The sequence below is a fragment of the Chiloscyllium plagiosum genome, unplaced genomic scaffold (assembly GCF_037043375.1).
Source record: "Chiloscyllium plagiosum isolate Xiang-an unplaced genomic scaffold, Cpla_swu_hap1 HiC_scaffold_31, whole genome shotgun sequence".
NCBI lineage: Eukaryota > Metazoa > Chordata > Chondrichthyes > Orectolobiformes > Hemiscylliidae > Chiloscyllium > Chiloscyllium plagiosum.
In genome coordinates this window covers 6,341,589-6,357,763 of record NW_028270169.1, presented here as the reverse complement: position 1 = coordinate 6,357,763, position 16,175 = coordinate 6,341,589, and the positions used below count along the sequence as shown (strand labels likewise).

General features: G+C 47.8%; 1 protein-coding gene across 1 annotated transcript in view; it reads left to right on the top strand.

The window, feature by feature from the left end:
- LOC122564201 (transient receptor potential cation channel subfamily V member 1) overlaps nucleotides 1-16,175 on the top strand; it is a 93,305-nt gene that overhangs the window by 46,838 nt on the left and 30,292 nt on the right. The window contains exons 11-15 of the mRNA XM_087977050.1: nucleotides 3,405-3,570; nucleotides 4,394-4,460; nucleotides 6,489-6,778; nucleotides 7,352-7,479; nucleotides 10,887-11,005. Coding sequence (XP_087833176.1) covers nucleotides 3,405-3,570; nucleotides 4,394-4,460; nucleotides 6,489-6,778; nucleotides 7,352-7,479; nucleotides 10,887-11,005 — 770 coding nt within the window. The remainder of the gene's footprint in view (nucleotides 1-3,404; nucleotides 3,571-4,393; nucleotides 4,461-6,488; nucleotides 6,779-7,351; nucleotides 7,480-10,886; nucleotides 11,006-16,175) is intronic.

The following is a 16,175-nucleotide window of genomic DNA, read 5'->3' as shown; positions in this document are numbered from 1 at the left end:
AAGGGACTTAGGAACAATGGAGGCCATTCAACCCCTCCCATATGTTAAATAAGAACATAGAGTCATAGAGATGTACAGCATGGAAATATATCCTTCAGTCTGAGTCGTCCATGCTGACCAGATATCCTAAACTAATCTAATCCCATTTGCCAGCACTTGGCCCATGTCCCTCCAAACCCTTCCTATTCATATACCCATCCAGATGCCTTTTAAATGCTGTAATTGTACCAGCCTCCACCACTTCCTCTGGCAGCTCATTCCATACATGCTCTACCCTCTTGTGAAAATGTTGCCCCTTAGGTCCCTTTTTTATCTTTCCCCTCTCACCCTAAACCTATGGACTCCCCATCCCAGGGAAAAGACCTTGTCTACCCACCCTATCCATACCCCTCATGATTTTATAAACCTCTATAAAGTCACCTCTCATCCTCCGACGCTCCAGGGAAAACAGCCCCAGCCTGTTCAGCCTCTCCCTATAGCTCAAACACTCCAACCCTGGCAACATCCTTGTAAATCTTTTCGAACCCTTTCAAGTTTCACAACATCATTCCTGTAGGAGGTAGACCAGAATTGAACACAATACTCATGGTCTTCACTCAGAAAGATATCACCATGACATCATCATCGCTGGGTCAGAAACCCTGGAATTCCCTCTGTAGGGGCACTGTGTGAAGCACATTGATTTCAGTGGTTCAAGAAGGCAGCTCACCACCATCAACTAGGGCGACTAGGGACAGCAATAAATGCTGATGCTGATGTGATCCCCACATCCACTGCATTCATAAAAGAGCAGTGTTTATTCTATCCTGTTCCCTTCACTCCTTGTACCCTCTTTGGTTCCTTATCTCTTAATAATCTGGCCAAAAACCTATTACTATAAGTTTGACATTTTCATTACAGCTCAGGTTGAACAACATTTTAAGAGAAAGTGTTCCAGATTTCCACTCCCCTGTGTGTGAGGAAGAGCTTCCTGACAGCAGCCCAGAATGGTCCGGCTTGAATTTGAATGTTCCAACCCTTGTCCTGAGCTCACATTCCCCTCCCCAACCACCACCATCAATAAACTAAAGGAAATTGCTCCTCTCAATTCATCTCCATTGAACCTTTAACCTTTAGCCAACTGGATACAAAATTGGCTTGATGGTAGGAGACAGAGGGTGGTAGCAGAGGATTGCTTTTCAGACTGGGGGCCTGTGACCAGCAGAGTGCTGCAAGGATCAGTGCTGGGTCCACTGCTTTTTGGCATTTATATAAATTATTTGAATGAGAATGTAGGAGGTATAATTGGTAAGTTTGCAGATGACACCAAAATTGGAGGTGTAGTGGACAGTGAAGGAGGTTATCTCAGATTACAACAGGATCTTGATTAGATGGGCGGATGGGCTGAGGAGTGGCAGATGGAGTTTAATTTAGATAAATGTGAGATGTTGCATTTTGGTAAGGAACATCAGGGCAGAAGTTGTACACTTAATGGTAAGGCCCTGGGGAGTGTTGCTGAACAAAGAGACCTTGGAGTGCAGGTTCATAGCTTCTTGAAAGCAAAATCACAGGTAGATAGGATAGTGAAGAAGGTTTTGGTACACGTGCCTTCATTGGTCACTGCATTGAGTATAGACGTTGGGAGGTCATGCTGCAGCTGTACAGGACATTAGTTAGGCCACTTTTAGAATGCTGTGTTCAATTCTGGTCTCCATCCTATAGGAAAAATGTTGTGAAACTTTATAGGGTTCAGAAAAGATTTACAAGGCTGTTGTCAGGGTTGGAGGATCTGAGCTACAGGGAGAGGCTGGATAGGCTGGGGCTGTTTTCCCTGGAGCATCGGAGGCTGAGGGATAAATCTCTTAGAGGTTTATAAAATTATGAGTAGAGTGAATAGCCAAGTCCATTTCCCCAGGACGGGGGTGTCCAAAACTAGAGGGCATAGGTTTAAGGTGAGAAGGGGAAGATATAAAAGGGATGGAGTGGACTATTTTCACGCCAGGTGTGATGTGTGAATGGAATGAGCTGCCAGAGGAAGTGATGGAGGCTGGTACAATTACAGCATTTAAAAGGCATCTGGGTGGCTATAGGAATAGGATGGGATATGGGCCAAGTACTGGCAAATGGGACTAGATTAGGTTAGCATCCCTGGTTGTCATGGATGAGTTGGACCATAGGTTCTGTTTCCATGCTGTATGACTCTACCACTCTATCATCACAATTTCCGATCACTCCTTAATGTTCAAGACACAGGTGAATATTATCAAAACAGATCGGCAGCATCTGTGAAGAGAAAGCAGAGTTGACGTTGCGGCTCCAGTGACCCTTCTTCAGAACCTGGTGTTTCTGATTTCCAGCATCTGCCATTCCTTGGTTAATTTTTTGAATCACAATCCAGTATCTGCACTCTGTCCTCATAATTTTCACAAACTGACTCCTGGTATCATTCTGGTGAATAAAATGGGGACGGAATGGCCTAGTGGTATTGTCACCGGACTGTTAATCCAGACACAAAGAGTGTGTTGCTGGAAAAGCACAGCAGGTCAGGCAGCATTCGAAGAGCAGGAGAATCAACGTTTCGGGCATAAGCCCTTCATCAGGAATAGGAAGGTGGCCCAAGGGGGGCTGAGAGATAAATGGGAGGGGGGTGGTTCTGGGGGAAAGGTAGCTGGGAATGCGATAGGTGGATGAAGGTGGGGAAAGATGGTGATAGGTCAGAGAGGAGGGTGAAGTGGATAGGTGGGAAGGAAGATGGACAGGTAGGAGACTCATGTAATGTCCTGGGGACCTGGGTTTGAATCCTGCCATGGAAGATGGTAGAGTTTGAATTCAACAGTTCTGGAATTAAGAGTCTGATGATGACCACAAAGCCACTGCCAATTGTTAGGAAAGACCCACCTGGTTCAGTAATGTCCTTTATGGAAGGAAACTGCCAACCTTACCTGGTCTGGCCGACATGTGGCCCCAAGAGCAATGTGATTAACCCACCCATTAGGGATGGGTAATAAATGCTGGCCAAGCCAGTAAAGCCCACATCCTCTGAATGAATAAAACAAATATTGAAGATATAGACCCCAGTATCTTTGTGGAAATAGGAGAACAGCGTGGTGGAATGGGCTGGGAATTGCCATGAGGAAAGGGATAATGTGTGACCAAAGGGAGATCAGAAGAAGTTCAAGGTTTCCTGTTGATGTGGGGGATGGGCAGGGCTTCTTCCTGTCTCTTGATCCCATGCCCCGCAGTAACCATGACCCATTCCCTGCCTCCTGTTTCCACGATGCCACCCATGGGTGAATAGCACTTCCCAGCTGAGGGGTGTCACTTTTCACCACCTTACTGTCTGAGGGAAGCCATACAATCACAGCATTAAACACTCACTGATTCAATGCACTGTTTTCAGAAAGAGTGTTTCTTTCATGTTCCAGTTTTCTCCAGGCAGTGCTGCTCCTGGCCTCCTCTGTGCTGTATGTAGTTGGACGGGAAGAATATGTCGGATTTATGGTGATCGGGCTGGCGATTGGCTGGATCAATCTGCTCTATTACACCCGCGGATTCCAGCGAATGGGCATCTACAGTGTCATGATGCAGAAAGTAAGTGTGATATTGCAACAACAAGTTACACTTAGACGACCTTTTACACCAAGTCCTTCCCAGGCGTGTTATCAAACTATAATCTGAGACAGATTAGGAGTCATTAGGACAGGTATCTAAAAACTTGATCAAAGAACTGGGTTTTTAAAGCAATGTCTAAACGAGGGGACACAGAGTTTTAGGGAGGGAATTTCAAAGCTCAGGTCCAGGAAGCTGAATGAATGGTGGCCAGGGATGGAATACTTAAATGTGGGGATGTACAAGACGCCAGGATTGGCAGAAGGTGTTTTCTCATGTTGATCGATTGCTATCTGGAGCAGACAGGTCCAACAGACTCAGACAGTGCAAGTGCTACTGAGACACGTCTGACGGAGAATGAAATCCCCAACCCAATGTCCATTCTGTGGCTGTTGTCTTCCTCTGAACAACTGCAAAATGATCTTTGCAAAGCTGTATCAAGCACTCCACCTGCTGTTTTTATTCAGAGTTTGTCACATATGTACATGTGGGTGAACACTATGAGTACATGTTGACATTTGTGTTTATGTATGTGAACGTTTGTATGTGTGCGCATATGTGTGAACACTTGTGAATATATGTGTGTACGTGTGAATGTACACGTGTGTGAACACTTGTTTGTGTGTACGTGTTTGTGTGTACATGTGTTTACTGCCATGCTGTATGTGTCAGTATGGGTTACAAAAGTTGTGCAAGATGTGAGTGTATTCAGATCTCTTGTATGTTCCTGAACTGGAACATAAGCAAACATTTGGAATATTGTTTGCAATCACTGACTAATCTGTGTTCTATGTGCTTGCTACAGATCTTCCTGACAGATATTATGAGTTTTCTGCTTGTGTATGTGGTCTTCCTCTTCGGATTTGGAGCTGGTGAGTTTTACTGCATTTCGTTCTCCCTCTTTCTATTGAAGGAAGTGACTAAGTGGTTAATGTGGAGGGTGGTAAAGCACAGTGCCAGGGTGGTAAGGCACAGTGCCAGGGTGGTAAGGCACAGTGCCAGGGTGGTAAGGCACACTGCCAGGGTGGTAAGGCACAGTGCCAGGGTGGTAAGGCACACTGCCATGGTGGTAAGGCACACTGCCAGGGTGGTAAGACACAGTGCCAGGATGGTAAGGCACACTGCCAGGGTGGTAAGGCACAGTGCCAGGGTGGTAAGGCACACTGCCATGGTGGTAAGGCACACTGCCAGGGTGGTAAGACACAGTGCCAGGATGGTAAGGTACACTGCCAGGGTGGTAAGGCACAGTGCCAGGGTGGTAAGGCACACTGCCAGGGTGGTAAGGCACAGTGTCAGGGTGGTAAGGCACATTCAGTGCTCCCACGTTGCCAGTGCACCATGTCCCTACCACTGCCTCTATGTGTGGCACCAGCTACCGACCCTCCAGTTACTGGAATTAACTGGCCCCTTACTTATAATACTCAAATCCTTTATTCTTTCTTAAACCTCTTAACTCTCTCATATTATTTTCTGCTCCATGGAGAACAATCCTGGTTTCTGCAGTCATTTCACATTTACTGAACCCCCATGGGCCTGGTCCCATCCTGGGAAACCTGCAAGATCTTGATATCCAGCCACAAAGCCTGCCCAGACTTTGACGAAACTCCAGTGATCTCTGTGTTTCTTTATTAGTAAAGCTGAGGATCCTATTTGCTGTCGGACAGGTTTATGTGGTAATCTGAACGTCTCTACATAGAGGAGCTGGGGTGACCAACCCTCCAGGTTTGTTCTGGAGACTCCAGTATTCGAAAATCAGTCTCTGGGGATAAAAAAACACCGGGGAATTCAAGCAAATCAAGTGGGATTTTCATTTTGATTGTGTCCATTTGTTTACTGATTGGAGATTTGGGAAAAAAGCCACTTGACCCAAATTTAAGAATTGTCCAATCGGAACATAAAGTCTAATAACCTTCTGATTGACTGTGGTGATTTGGCCATTGCAATAATGGATATATCGGTTGGTGGCATTTAGTGGCAGAGGATTCAATAGGAGAACATAAGAACTACAAACAGGAAGAGGCCATTCAGCCCCTCAAGCCTGCTCCACCATTTAAGACAATCCATGCTGATCTCATCTTGGCCTCAACTCCACTTTACTGTCCACTCTCTACAACCCCTTTGCTAATTAAACATCTGTCTATCTCCTTCTCAAATTTATCCACTGTCCCAACACCCACCACTCTCTGCGATGGTGAATTCCATAGATTCATGACCGTTTGGGAGAAGAAATTCCTCCTTACCTCAGTTTTAAATCTGATCCCCCCTTTAGCCTAAAGCCACGACCTCTCATTCTAGATTACCCCACATGCGGAAATATCCTCTCTACATCGACTTTGTCAATCCCCTTTGGCATCTTGCATACCTTGATTATATCTCCCCTCACTTCCTCTAAACCCCTTAATCTCTCTTCATAGCGGAGACAATGTTAGATGATAACAGTAAAGCCATTCAGCCCTTTGAACTACCTCCGCTATTCAGTAAATCAGGGCTGATTTATTTGGGGCCTCAGGTCCACTTTTCTGACTGTCTCCATACACTTTGTTGATCAAACATGTCTTACACCTCCTAGAGTAAGCTCGATGAGCCAGTCACCACTGCAGTGTGAGGATAAGGAAGATTTGTGATTGTGAGAGATTAATGTCGTTCTCATCTCCACCTTATCTTTAAACAAAGTCTCTTCATTTCAGATCCGTTTTTTAAGGGGAGTCATCCTCAATATCTACCCTGTCAAACCCCCTCTGAAACATACCTGTTTCAATAAAGTCACCTTTCCTTGTTACAATGAGTGTAGGCCCTCTTATCTTTTCCTGGTTATGAGAAGCCCCTCATCTAAGAAATAAGAAATGAATCTTCTCAGAGTTGCCTCTGACATGGGAATGTCCTCAACCTTCTCCATCCAGCTCTGGTGGTGCTTATTGAAGACCGGGTTTACAATAACACCAAACCAGGGTGTCACAAGGAAACCACGTACAAGAATTTTAAAACAACCTTCCTGGAGCTTTTCCGGTTCACCATCGGGATGGGAGATCTCGAATTCACCGAGAACTACAGATTCAAAGAGGTTTTCATCTTCCTGCTGATATCTTACGTCATCCTGACTTACATCCTCCTTCTCAACATGTTAATTGCACTGATGAGCAAGACGGTGGAAAAAATCTCCAAGGACAGTAAAAGTGTTTGGAATCTGCAGGTAACTAGATGCATTCTTGCAAATTCCACCCATTCTAAAACAAACAGGTTAACGCTCCCTCTATACTATTGCCATCAAACACTGCCCAGGATAAGGACAGCACAGGGTTAGGTACAGAGTAAAGCTCCCTCTACACTGTCCCCCATCAAATACTCCCAGGACAGGGGCAGCACAGGGTTAGATACAGCTACATCTACGTTGTCCCCCTATCAAACACTCTCAGGACAGGGATAGTATGGGGTTAGATACAGAGTAAAGCTCCCTCTACACTGTCCCCCATCAAACACTCCCAGGACAGGGGCAGCACGGGGTTAGATACAGAGTAAAGCTCCCTCTACACTGTCCCCCATCAAACACTCCCAGCAGAGGGACAGAACAGGATTAGATACAAAGTTGGAGCCTCAATTCAAGTCACAAAGAGATGGTTCTAATTTGTCTTTTCCATTTCTCCAAAATCATTATGACTTCACTGGTGCAGTTGCAAGTTTAGACCAATATTTAACTAGTTTTTAAAAAAATAATATGCATTGAATTTCTCTGTTTCTGCGATTTCATGTCTAACATTTTTTCCAGCGAGCGATTACCATTTTAGATTTGGAGAAGAGCCTGCCGAGGTTTCTGAGAGCTCGGTTCCGTTCAGGGGAGCCTGTGACTGTGGGTCTGCTGTCTGATGGAAGGGAAGACCTGAGATGGTGCTTCAGGTAGGCTAGGATGAAGCTGCGACACACACCACAGCAATCGCTATCACGTGGCAGGCTCCAAATGGTGTTCAGTGAGGAAGCACCTCACCATCTGGAATGTCATCCATGCTCCAAACTGGCTACAATTGTTACAGGTTAATTCACACAGTCATCCAGCATGGAAACAGACCCTTCGGTCCAACCAATCCAAACTAATCTAGTCCCACCTGCCTGCTCCTGGCCTATATCCCACCAAACCTTTCCTATTCATGTACTTATCCAAATGTCTTTTAAATATAATTGTATCCACATCCACTACTTCCTCAGGAAGTTCATTGCACACATAAACTACCCTCTGTGTCAGAAATTTGCCCCTCTCCTTTTATAATTCTCTGTCTCCTCTCACCTTACAAATGTACCCCTTTGTTTTGAAATCCCCTATCTTAGGGAAAAGATAACTACCATTAACTCTTAGCTATACCCCTCATTATTTTATAAACTTTTATAAGGTCGCCCCTCAACCTCCTACACTCTAGTGAAAAAAGTCCAGCCTTTCTTTATAACTCAAACCTTCCATACCCAGTAACATCCTGGAAAATCTCTTCTGAACTCTCTCTAGCTTGATAATACCCTTCCTACATCTGGGTCACCAGAACTGGACACAGTATTCCAGAGTAGGCCTCACCAGTGTCTTATACAACCTCAGGAGAAAGTGAGGACTGCAGATGCTGACGATCAGAGTTGAAGAGTGTGGTGCTAGAAAAGCACAGCAGGTCAGACAGCATCCAAGGAGCAGGAGAGTCAACATTTCAGGCATAAGCCCTTCATCCTGAAGCTGTCTGACTGGCTGTGCTTTTCCATCACCACACTCGTTGACTCCAACACAACCTCAACATGATGTCCCAACTCTTACACTCAAAGGTCTGAACAATAAAGGCAAGCCTGCTAAATGCCTTTTTAACCACCCTGTCTTTATTAATAGAGGGATTGAGTTCCAGAACCGTGAGGTTATGCTGCAGCTGTACAAAGCTCTGGTACGGCCACACTTGGAGTATTGTGTACAGTTCTGGTCACCGCATTATAAGAAGGATGTGGAAGCTTTGGAAAGGGTGTAGAGGAGATTTACGAGGATGTTGCCTGGTATGGAAGGAATGTCTTACGAGGAAAGGCTGAGGGCCTTGAGGCTGTTCTCGTTAGAGAGAAGAAGGTTGAGAGGTGACTTAATAGAGACATACAAGATAATCAGAGGGTTGGATAGGGTGGACAGGGAGAGCCTTTTTCCAAGTATGGGGACAGCAAACACGAGGGGACACAACTTTGAAGTGAGGGGAGATAGGTATAAGACAGATGTCAGAGGTCGTTTCTTTACTCAGAGAGTAGTAAGGGTATGGAATGCTTTGCCTGCAACGGTAGTAGATTCACCAACTTTAAGTACATTTAAGTCGTCATTGGACAGGCATATGGACGTACATGGAATAATGTAGGTGGGATGGGCTTCAGATTGGTATGACAGGGCGGCGCAACATCGAGGGCCGAAGGGCCTGTACTGTGCTGTAATGTTCAATGTTCTATATATGTGACACAAGCTTCAAAGAATTTTGGACCTGGCCCCCTAGTTCCTTCTGTTCTACAATATTACACAGGGTTCCACCATTAATTGTAGAAACCCTACCCTTGTTTGTTGGACCAAAATGCAATATCTCACATTTATCCAGATTGAACTCCACCTGCCATTTATCATATCTGAACTCGCTGTGTAAAATATTCCCTTAATGAATCATTTTGTCTGGCTGGGAGATCCAAATTCTGGCCCACGACTGCAAAACTAACCTCAAGCCTGAGAAATCTGCTCCTCAGTGTCCCTTACAATTCAGTCAGAAACACGTTCCTGGGTTGCCAGTGGCTCATTTGTTCAGACCTCCCTTCTGAGTCTGATGTTTGTTCATGATGTAACCAGGCAAATCCTGGAGTGCCGTCCGAGAGGGAGGCAATGTCAGAACAGGATAAAAGCAAACTACTGCGGATGCTGGAATCCGAAACCAAAAAAAAAGAAAATGCTGGAAAATCTCAGCAAGTCTGACAGCTTGTCAATGGGTCAGTTAGACTCGAAAGGTCAGCTCTTTTCTCTCCTTACAGATGCTGCCAGACCTGCTGAGATTTTCCAGCATTTTCTCTTTTTTGGTTTCAGAAGTGCCTTCTTTTGCATGAGATGTCAAGCTGAGGCCTGATTTGCCCTTTGAGAGTTTGTAAATGATTACAGAGCACTATTTCAAAGAGAAGCAGATGTGTTCTCCCTGCTGAGCTGGGCCAGCTTAACCCCTTTGTCAATATTAACAAAGTCATGTGTTCTCTGCTCACCCACATCGTGCTCTATGTAGGAGCTTGCTGTGAACAAATTAGCTGCCCCCTTCCCTACTTTAGCAGTGACTACACTTCAAATGTATGAGTGAGTGTTAAAGCCTTTCGGAACATCCTGAGATCATGAAAAGCACTATGTCCATGCAAATTCTTCTTTCTTAAAGGAGCCTGAATCTATTCTGAAATTTAGGTAAATCAAGATTGTTCTGTAACTCAACTCCAATTTCCAGCTTTACTCCATCACCCTTTCACTGTGATGGAATACTCCCCACTTGTCTGGATGGGGGCAGCCCCAACAACACTCAGGAAGCTTGACACCATCCAAGACAAAGCAGCCGCTTGACTGGCACCACATCCACAAACACCCACTCCATCCCCCACCGACGTTCAGCAGCAGCAGTGTGTACCATCTACAAGATGCACTGCAGAAATTCACCAAAGATCCTCAGACAGCACCTTCCAAACCCACATCCACTTCCATCTAGAAGGACAAGGGCAGCAGGTACATGGGAACACCACCCCCTGCAAGTTCCCCTCCAACCCACTCCCCATCCTGACTTGGAAATATATCACTGTTCCTTCACTGTCGCTGGGTCAGAATCCTGGAATTCCCTCCCTAAGGGCATTGTGGGTCAGCTCACAGCACATGGACTGCAGCGGTTCAAGAAGGCAGCTCACCCCCACCTTCTCAAGGGGCAACTAGGGACGGGGTAATAAATACTGGGCCCAGCCAGTGACACCCACATCCCAGAAGTGAAATTAAAAAGAAACAAGCCAACAAAGTTCTATCAAAGTCAGTTTTTAAACAATGCAATAAAGCAGTAAATCAGGCTTTCTGGAATTAATATCCATTCTTAAACCATCCTTTGACCCCTATAACAAATAATCTCCAGCATTATGTCATTACAATTTCATTATATTTAGAGCTGCCTAGATGTTGAGTACGAGTGACACCGATCTGCACAGTTTACAGTTCATTGCGGTGCTGGGGGGGGGAGGGAGGGAGGGGCAGAGGGAGGGGGGTGGAATTGCAGCAATGACACCCCACTATCCGATGCCATCCTGCACAGAGTCGATGAAGTTAATTGGACACGATGGAATACAAACCTTGGCCTCATCAACGAAGAGCCAGGAAACTCGGAAATTACCAGACGGATGACGGGGAGCAGAGGGAGGAGAGCTCGCCGGGGTAAGCAATCCTGCTATTTCATCTCAGAATACCACAGATTCCCAACTGCACTGATAGCATAATGGATCAATATTCCCACCACTCCTGCCCCTCATTAGTTAAAGCTTTGGTTTCGCCTGCCCCAGTGTATAAATAGAATGACACCGGATTTGTAGCTCAGCTGCCAATAGGATAATAACAGTGTTTCTGCTCCTCATATGCCTCCTGCCATTCTCTCTTCATCTCACCCTGTGCCCATTTCTCCAAATCACCTCTCCGCAATGTACTTATCCAGCTCACACAACCAGATATTGGGATGTGCATAAATGGCAGGTTACCATCTGGGATTCTGCATTCATTACAAACGCAGACAGTCAGAGGCTTTGACGGTGTAACTGTAGGAGAGGGAAGGGGCTTTGACGGTGTAACTGTAGCAGAGGGAAGGGGCTTTGACGGTGTAACTGTAGGAGAGGGAAGGGGCTTTGACGGTGTAACTGTAGGAGAGGGAAGGGGCTTTGACGGTGTAACTGTAGCAGAGGGAAGGGGCTTTGACGGTGTAACTGTAGGAGAGGGAAGGGGCTTTGACGGTGTAACTGTAGGAGAGGGAAGGGGCTTTGACGGTGTAACTGTAGGAGAGGGAAGGGGCTTTGACGGTGTAACTGTAGGAGAGGGAAGGGGCTTTGACGGTGTAACTGTAGGAGAGGGAAGGGGTTTTGACGGTGTAACTGTAGGAGAGGGAAGGGGATTTGACAGTGTAACTGTAGGAGAGGGAAGGGGCTTTGACAGTGTAACTGTAGCAGAGGGAAGGGGCTTTGACGGTGTAACTGTAGGAGAGGGAAGGGGCTTTGACGGTGTAACTGTACCAGAGGGAAGGGGCTTTCACGGTGTAACTGTAGGAGAGGGAAGGGGCTTTGACGGTGTAACTGTACCAGAGGGAAGGGGCTTTGATGGTGTAACTGTAGCAGAGGGAAGGGGCTTTGACAGTGTAACTGTAGCAGAGGGAAGGGGCTTTGACGGTGTAACTGTAGCAGAGGGAAGGGGCTTTGACGGTGTAACTGTAGCAGAGGGAAGGGGCTTTGATGGTGTAACTGTAGGAGAGGGAAGGGGCTTTGACAGTGTAACTGTAGGAGAGGGAAGGGGCTTTGACAGTGTAACTGTAGCAGAGGGAAGGGGCTTTGACGGTGTAACTGTAGCAGAGGGAAGGGGCTTTGATGGTGTAACTGTAGGAGAGGGAAGGGGCTTTGACAGTGTAACTGTAGGAGAGGGAAGGGGCTTTGACAGTGTAACTGTAGCAGAGGGAAGGGGCTTTGACGGTGTAACTGTAGGAGAGGGAAGGGGCTTTGACGGTGTAACTGTAGCAGAGGGAAGGGGCTTTGACGGTGTAACTGTAGGAGAGGGAAGGGGCTTTGACGGTGTAACTGTAGGAGAGGGAAGGGGCTTTGACGGTGTAACTGTACCAGAGGGAAGGGGCTTTGACGGTGTAACTGTAGCAGAGGGAAGGGGCTTTGACGGTGTAACTGTAGGAGAGGGAAGGGGCTTTGACAGTGTAACTGTAGCAGAGGGAAGGGGCTTTGACGGTGTAACTGTAGGAGAGGGAAGGGGCTTTGACGGTGTAACTGTAGGAGAGGGAAGGGGCTTTGATGGTGTAACTGTAGCAGAGGGAAGGGGCTTTGACGGTGTAACTGTAGGAGAGGGAAGGGGCTTTGATGGTGTAACTGTAGCAGAGGGAAGGGGCTTTGACGGTGTAACTGTAGGAGAGGGAAGGGGCTTTGACGGTGTAACTGTAGCAGAGGGAAGGGGCTTTGACGGTGTAACTGTAGGAGAGGGAAGGGGCTTTGACGGTGTAACTGTAGGAGAGGGAAGGGACTTTGACGGTGTAACTGTAGCAGAGGGAAGGGGCTTTGACGGTGTAACTGTAGCAGAGGGAAGGGGCTTTGAGGGTGTAACTGTAGGAGAGGGAAGGGGCTTTGACGGTGTAACTGTAGCAGAGGGAAGGGGCTTTGACGGTGTAACTGTAGGAGAGGGAAGGGGTTTTGACGGTGTAACTGTAGGAGAGGGAAGGGGATTTGACGGTGTAACTGTAGGAGAGGGAAGGGGTTTTGACGGTGTAACTGTAGGAGAGGGAAGGGGCTTTGACGGTGTAACTGTAGCAGAGGGAAGGGGCTTTGACGGTGTAACTGTAGGAGAGGGAAGGGGCTTTGACGGTGTAACTGTAGGAGAGGGAAGGGGCTTTCACGGTGTAACTGTAGCAGAGGGAAGGGGCTTTGACAGTGTAACTGTAGCAGAGGGAAGGGGCTTTGACGGTGTAACTGTAGGAGAGGGAAGGGGCTTTGACAGTGTAACTGTAGGAGAGGGAAGGGGCTTTGACAGTGTAACTGTAGCAGAGGGAAGGGGCTTTGACGGTGTAACTGTAGGAGAGGGAAGGGGCTTTGACGGTGTAACTGTAGGAGAGGGAAGGGGCTTTGACGGTGTAACTGTAGGAGAGGGAAGGGGCTTTGACGGTGTAACTGTAGGAGAGGGAAGGGGCTTTGACAGTGTAACTGTAGCAGAGGGAAGGGGCTTTGACGGTGTAACTGTAGGAGAGGGAAGGGGCTTTGACGGTGTAACTGTAGGAGAGGGAAGGGGTTTTGACGGTGTAACTGTAGGAGAGGGAAGGGGCTTTGACGGTGTAATTGTAGGAGAGGGAAGGGGCTTTGACAGTGTAACTGTAGGAGAGGGAAGGGGCTTTGATGGTGTAACTGTAGCAGAGGGAAGGGGCTTTGACGGTGTAACTGTAGGAGAGGGAAGGGGCTTTGACGGTGTAACTGTAGCAGAGGGAAGGGGCTTTGACAGTGTAACTGTAGGAGAGGGAAGGGGCTTTGACGGTGTAACTGTAGGAGAGGGAAGGGGCTTTGACGGTGTAACTGTAGCAGAGGGAAGGGGCTTTGACAGTGTAACTGTAGCAGAGGGAAGGGGCTTTGACGGTGTAACTGTAGGAGAGGGAAGGGGCTTTGACGGTGTAACTGTAGCAGAGGGAAGGGGCTTTGACGGTGTAACTGTAGGAGAGGGAAGGGGCTTTGACGGTGTAACTGTAGCAGAGGGAAGGGGCTTTGATGGTGTAACTGTAGCAGAGGGAAGGGGCTTTGACAGTGTAACTGTAGGAGAGGGAAGGGGCTTTGACGGTGTAACTGTAGGAGAGGGAAGGGGCTTTGATGGTGTAACTGTAGGAGAGGGAAGGGGCTTTGACGGTGTCACTGTAGGAGAGGGAAGGGGCTTTGATGGAGTAACTGTAGGAGAGGGAAGGGGCTTTGACAGTGTAACTGTAGCAGAGGGAAGGGGCTTTGACGGTGTAACTGTAGGAGAGGGAAGGGGCTTTGACGGTGTAACTGTAGCAGAGGGAAGGGGCTTTGACGGTGTAACTGTAGGAGAGGGAAGGGGCTTTGACGGTGTAACTGTAGCAGAGGGAAGGGGCTTTGACGGTGTAACTGTAGGAGAGGGAAGGGGCTTTGACGGTGTAACTGTAGCAGAGGGAAGGGGCTTTGATGGTGTAACTGTAGGAGAGGGAAGGGGCTTTGACAGTGTAACTGTAGCAGAGGGAAGGGGCTTTGATGGTGTAACTGTAGGAGAGGGAAGGGGCTTTGACGGTGTAACTGTAGCAGAGGGAAGGGGCTTTGACGGTGTAACTGTAGGAGAGGGAAGGGGCTTTGACGGTGTAACTGTAGCAGAGGGAAGGGGCTTTGACAGTGTAACTGTAGCAGAGGGAAGGGGCTTTGACAGTGTAACTGTAGGAGAGGGAAGGGGCTTTGACGGTGTAACTGTAGCAGAGGGAAGGGGCTTTGACGGTGTAACTGTAGGAGAGGGAAGGGGCTTTGACGGTGTAACTGTAGGAGAGGGAAGGGGCTTTGACGGTGTAACTGTAGCAGAGGGAAGGGGCTTTGACAGTGTAACTGTAGGAGAGGGAAGGGGCTTTGACGGTGTAACTGTAGGAGAGGGAAGGGGCTTTGATGGTGTAACTGTAGCAGAGGGAAGGGGCTTTGATGGTGTAACTGTAGCAGAGGGAAGGGGTTTTGACGGTGTAACTGTAGGAGAGGGAAGGGGCTTTGATGGTGTAACTGTAGCAGAGGGAAGGGGCTTTGATGGTGTAACTGTAGCAGAGGGAAGGGGTTTTGACGGTGTAACTGTAGGAGAGGGAAGGGGCTTTGATGGTGTAACTGTAGGAGAGGGAAGGGGCTTTGACAGTGTAACTGTAGGAGAGGGAAGGGGCTTTGACGGTGTAACTGTAGGAGAGGGAAGGGGCTTTGACGGTGTAACTGTAGGAGAGGGAAGGGGCTTTGACGGTGTAACTGTAGGAGAGGGAAGGGGCTTTGACGGTGTAACTGTAGGAGAGGGAAGGGGCTTTGACGGTGTAACTGTAGGAGAGGGAAGGGGCTTTGATGGTGTAACTGTAGCAGAGGGAAGGGGCTTTGATGGTGTAACTGTAGCAGAGGGAAGGGGTTTTGACGGTGTAACTGTAGGAGAGGGAAGGGGCTTTGACAGTGTAACTGTAGGAGAGGGAAGGGGCTTTGACGGTGTAACTGTAGGAGAGGGAAGGGGCTTTGATGGTGTAACTGTAGCAGAGGGAAGGGGCTTTGACGGTGTAACTGTAGCAGAGGGAAGGGGCTTTGACGGTGTAACTGTAGGAGAGGGAAGGGGCTTTGATGGTGTAACTGTAGCAGAGGGAAGGGGCTTTGATGGTGTAACTGTAGCAGAGGGAAGGGGCTTTGACGGTGTAACTGTAGCAGAGGGAAGGGGCTTTGACAGTGTAACTGTAGGAGAGGGAAGGGGCTTTGACGGTGTAACTGTAGCAGAGGGAAGGGGCTTTGACGGTGTAACTGTGGGAGAGGGTAGGGGCTTTGACGGTGTAACTGTAGCAGAGGGAAGGGGCTTTGACGGTGTAACTGTAGCAGAGGGAAGGGGCTTTGACAGTGTAACTGTAGGAGAGGGAAGGGGCTTTGACGGTGTAACTGTAGCAGAGGGAAGGGGCTTTGACGGTGTAACTGTGGGAGAGGGTAGGGGCTTTGACGGTGTAACTGTAGCAGAGGGAAGGGGCTTTGACGGTGTAACTGTAGCAGAGGGAAGGGGCTTTGACGGTGTAACTGTAGCAGAGGGAAGGGGCGTAGACGGTGTAACTGTAGGAGAGGGAAGGGGCTTTGACGGTGTAACTGTAGGAGAG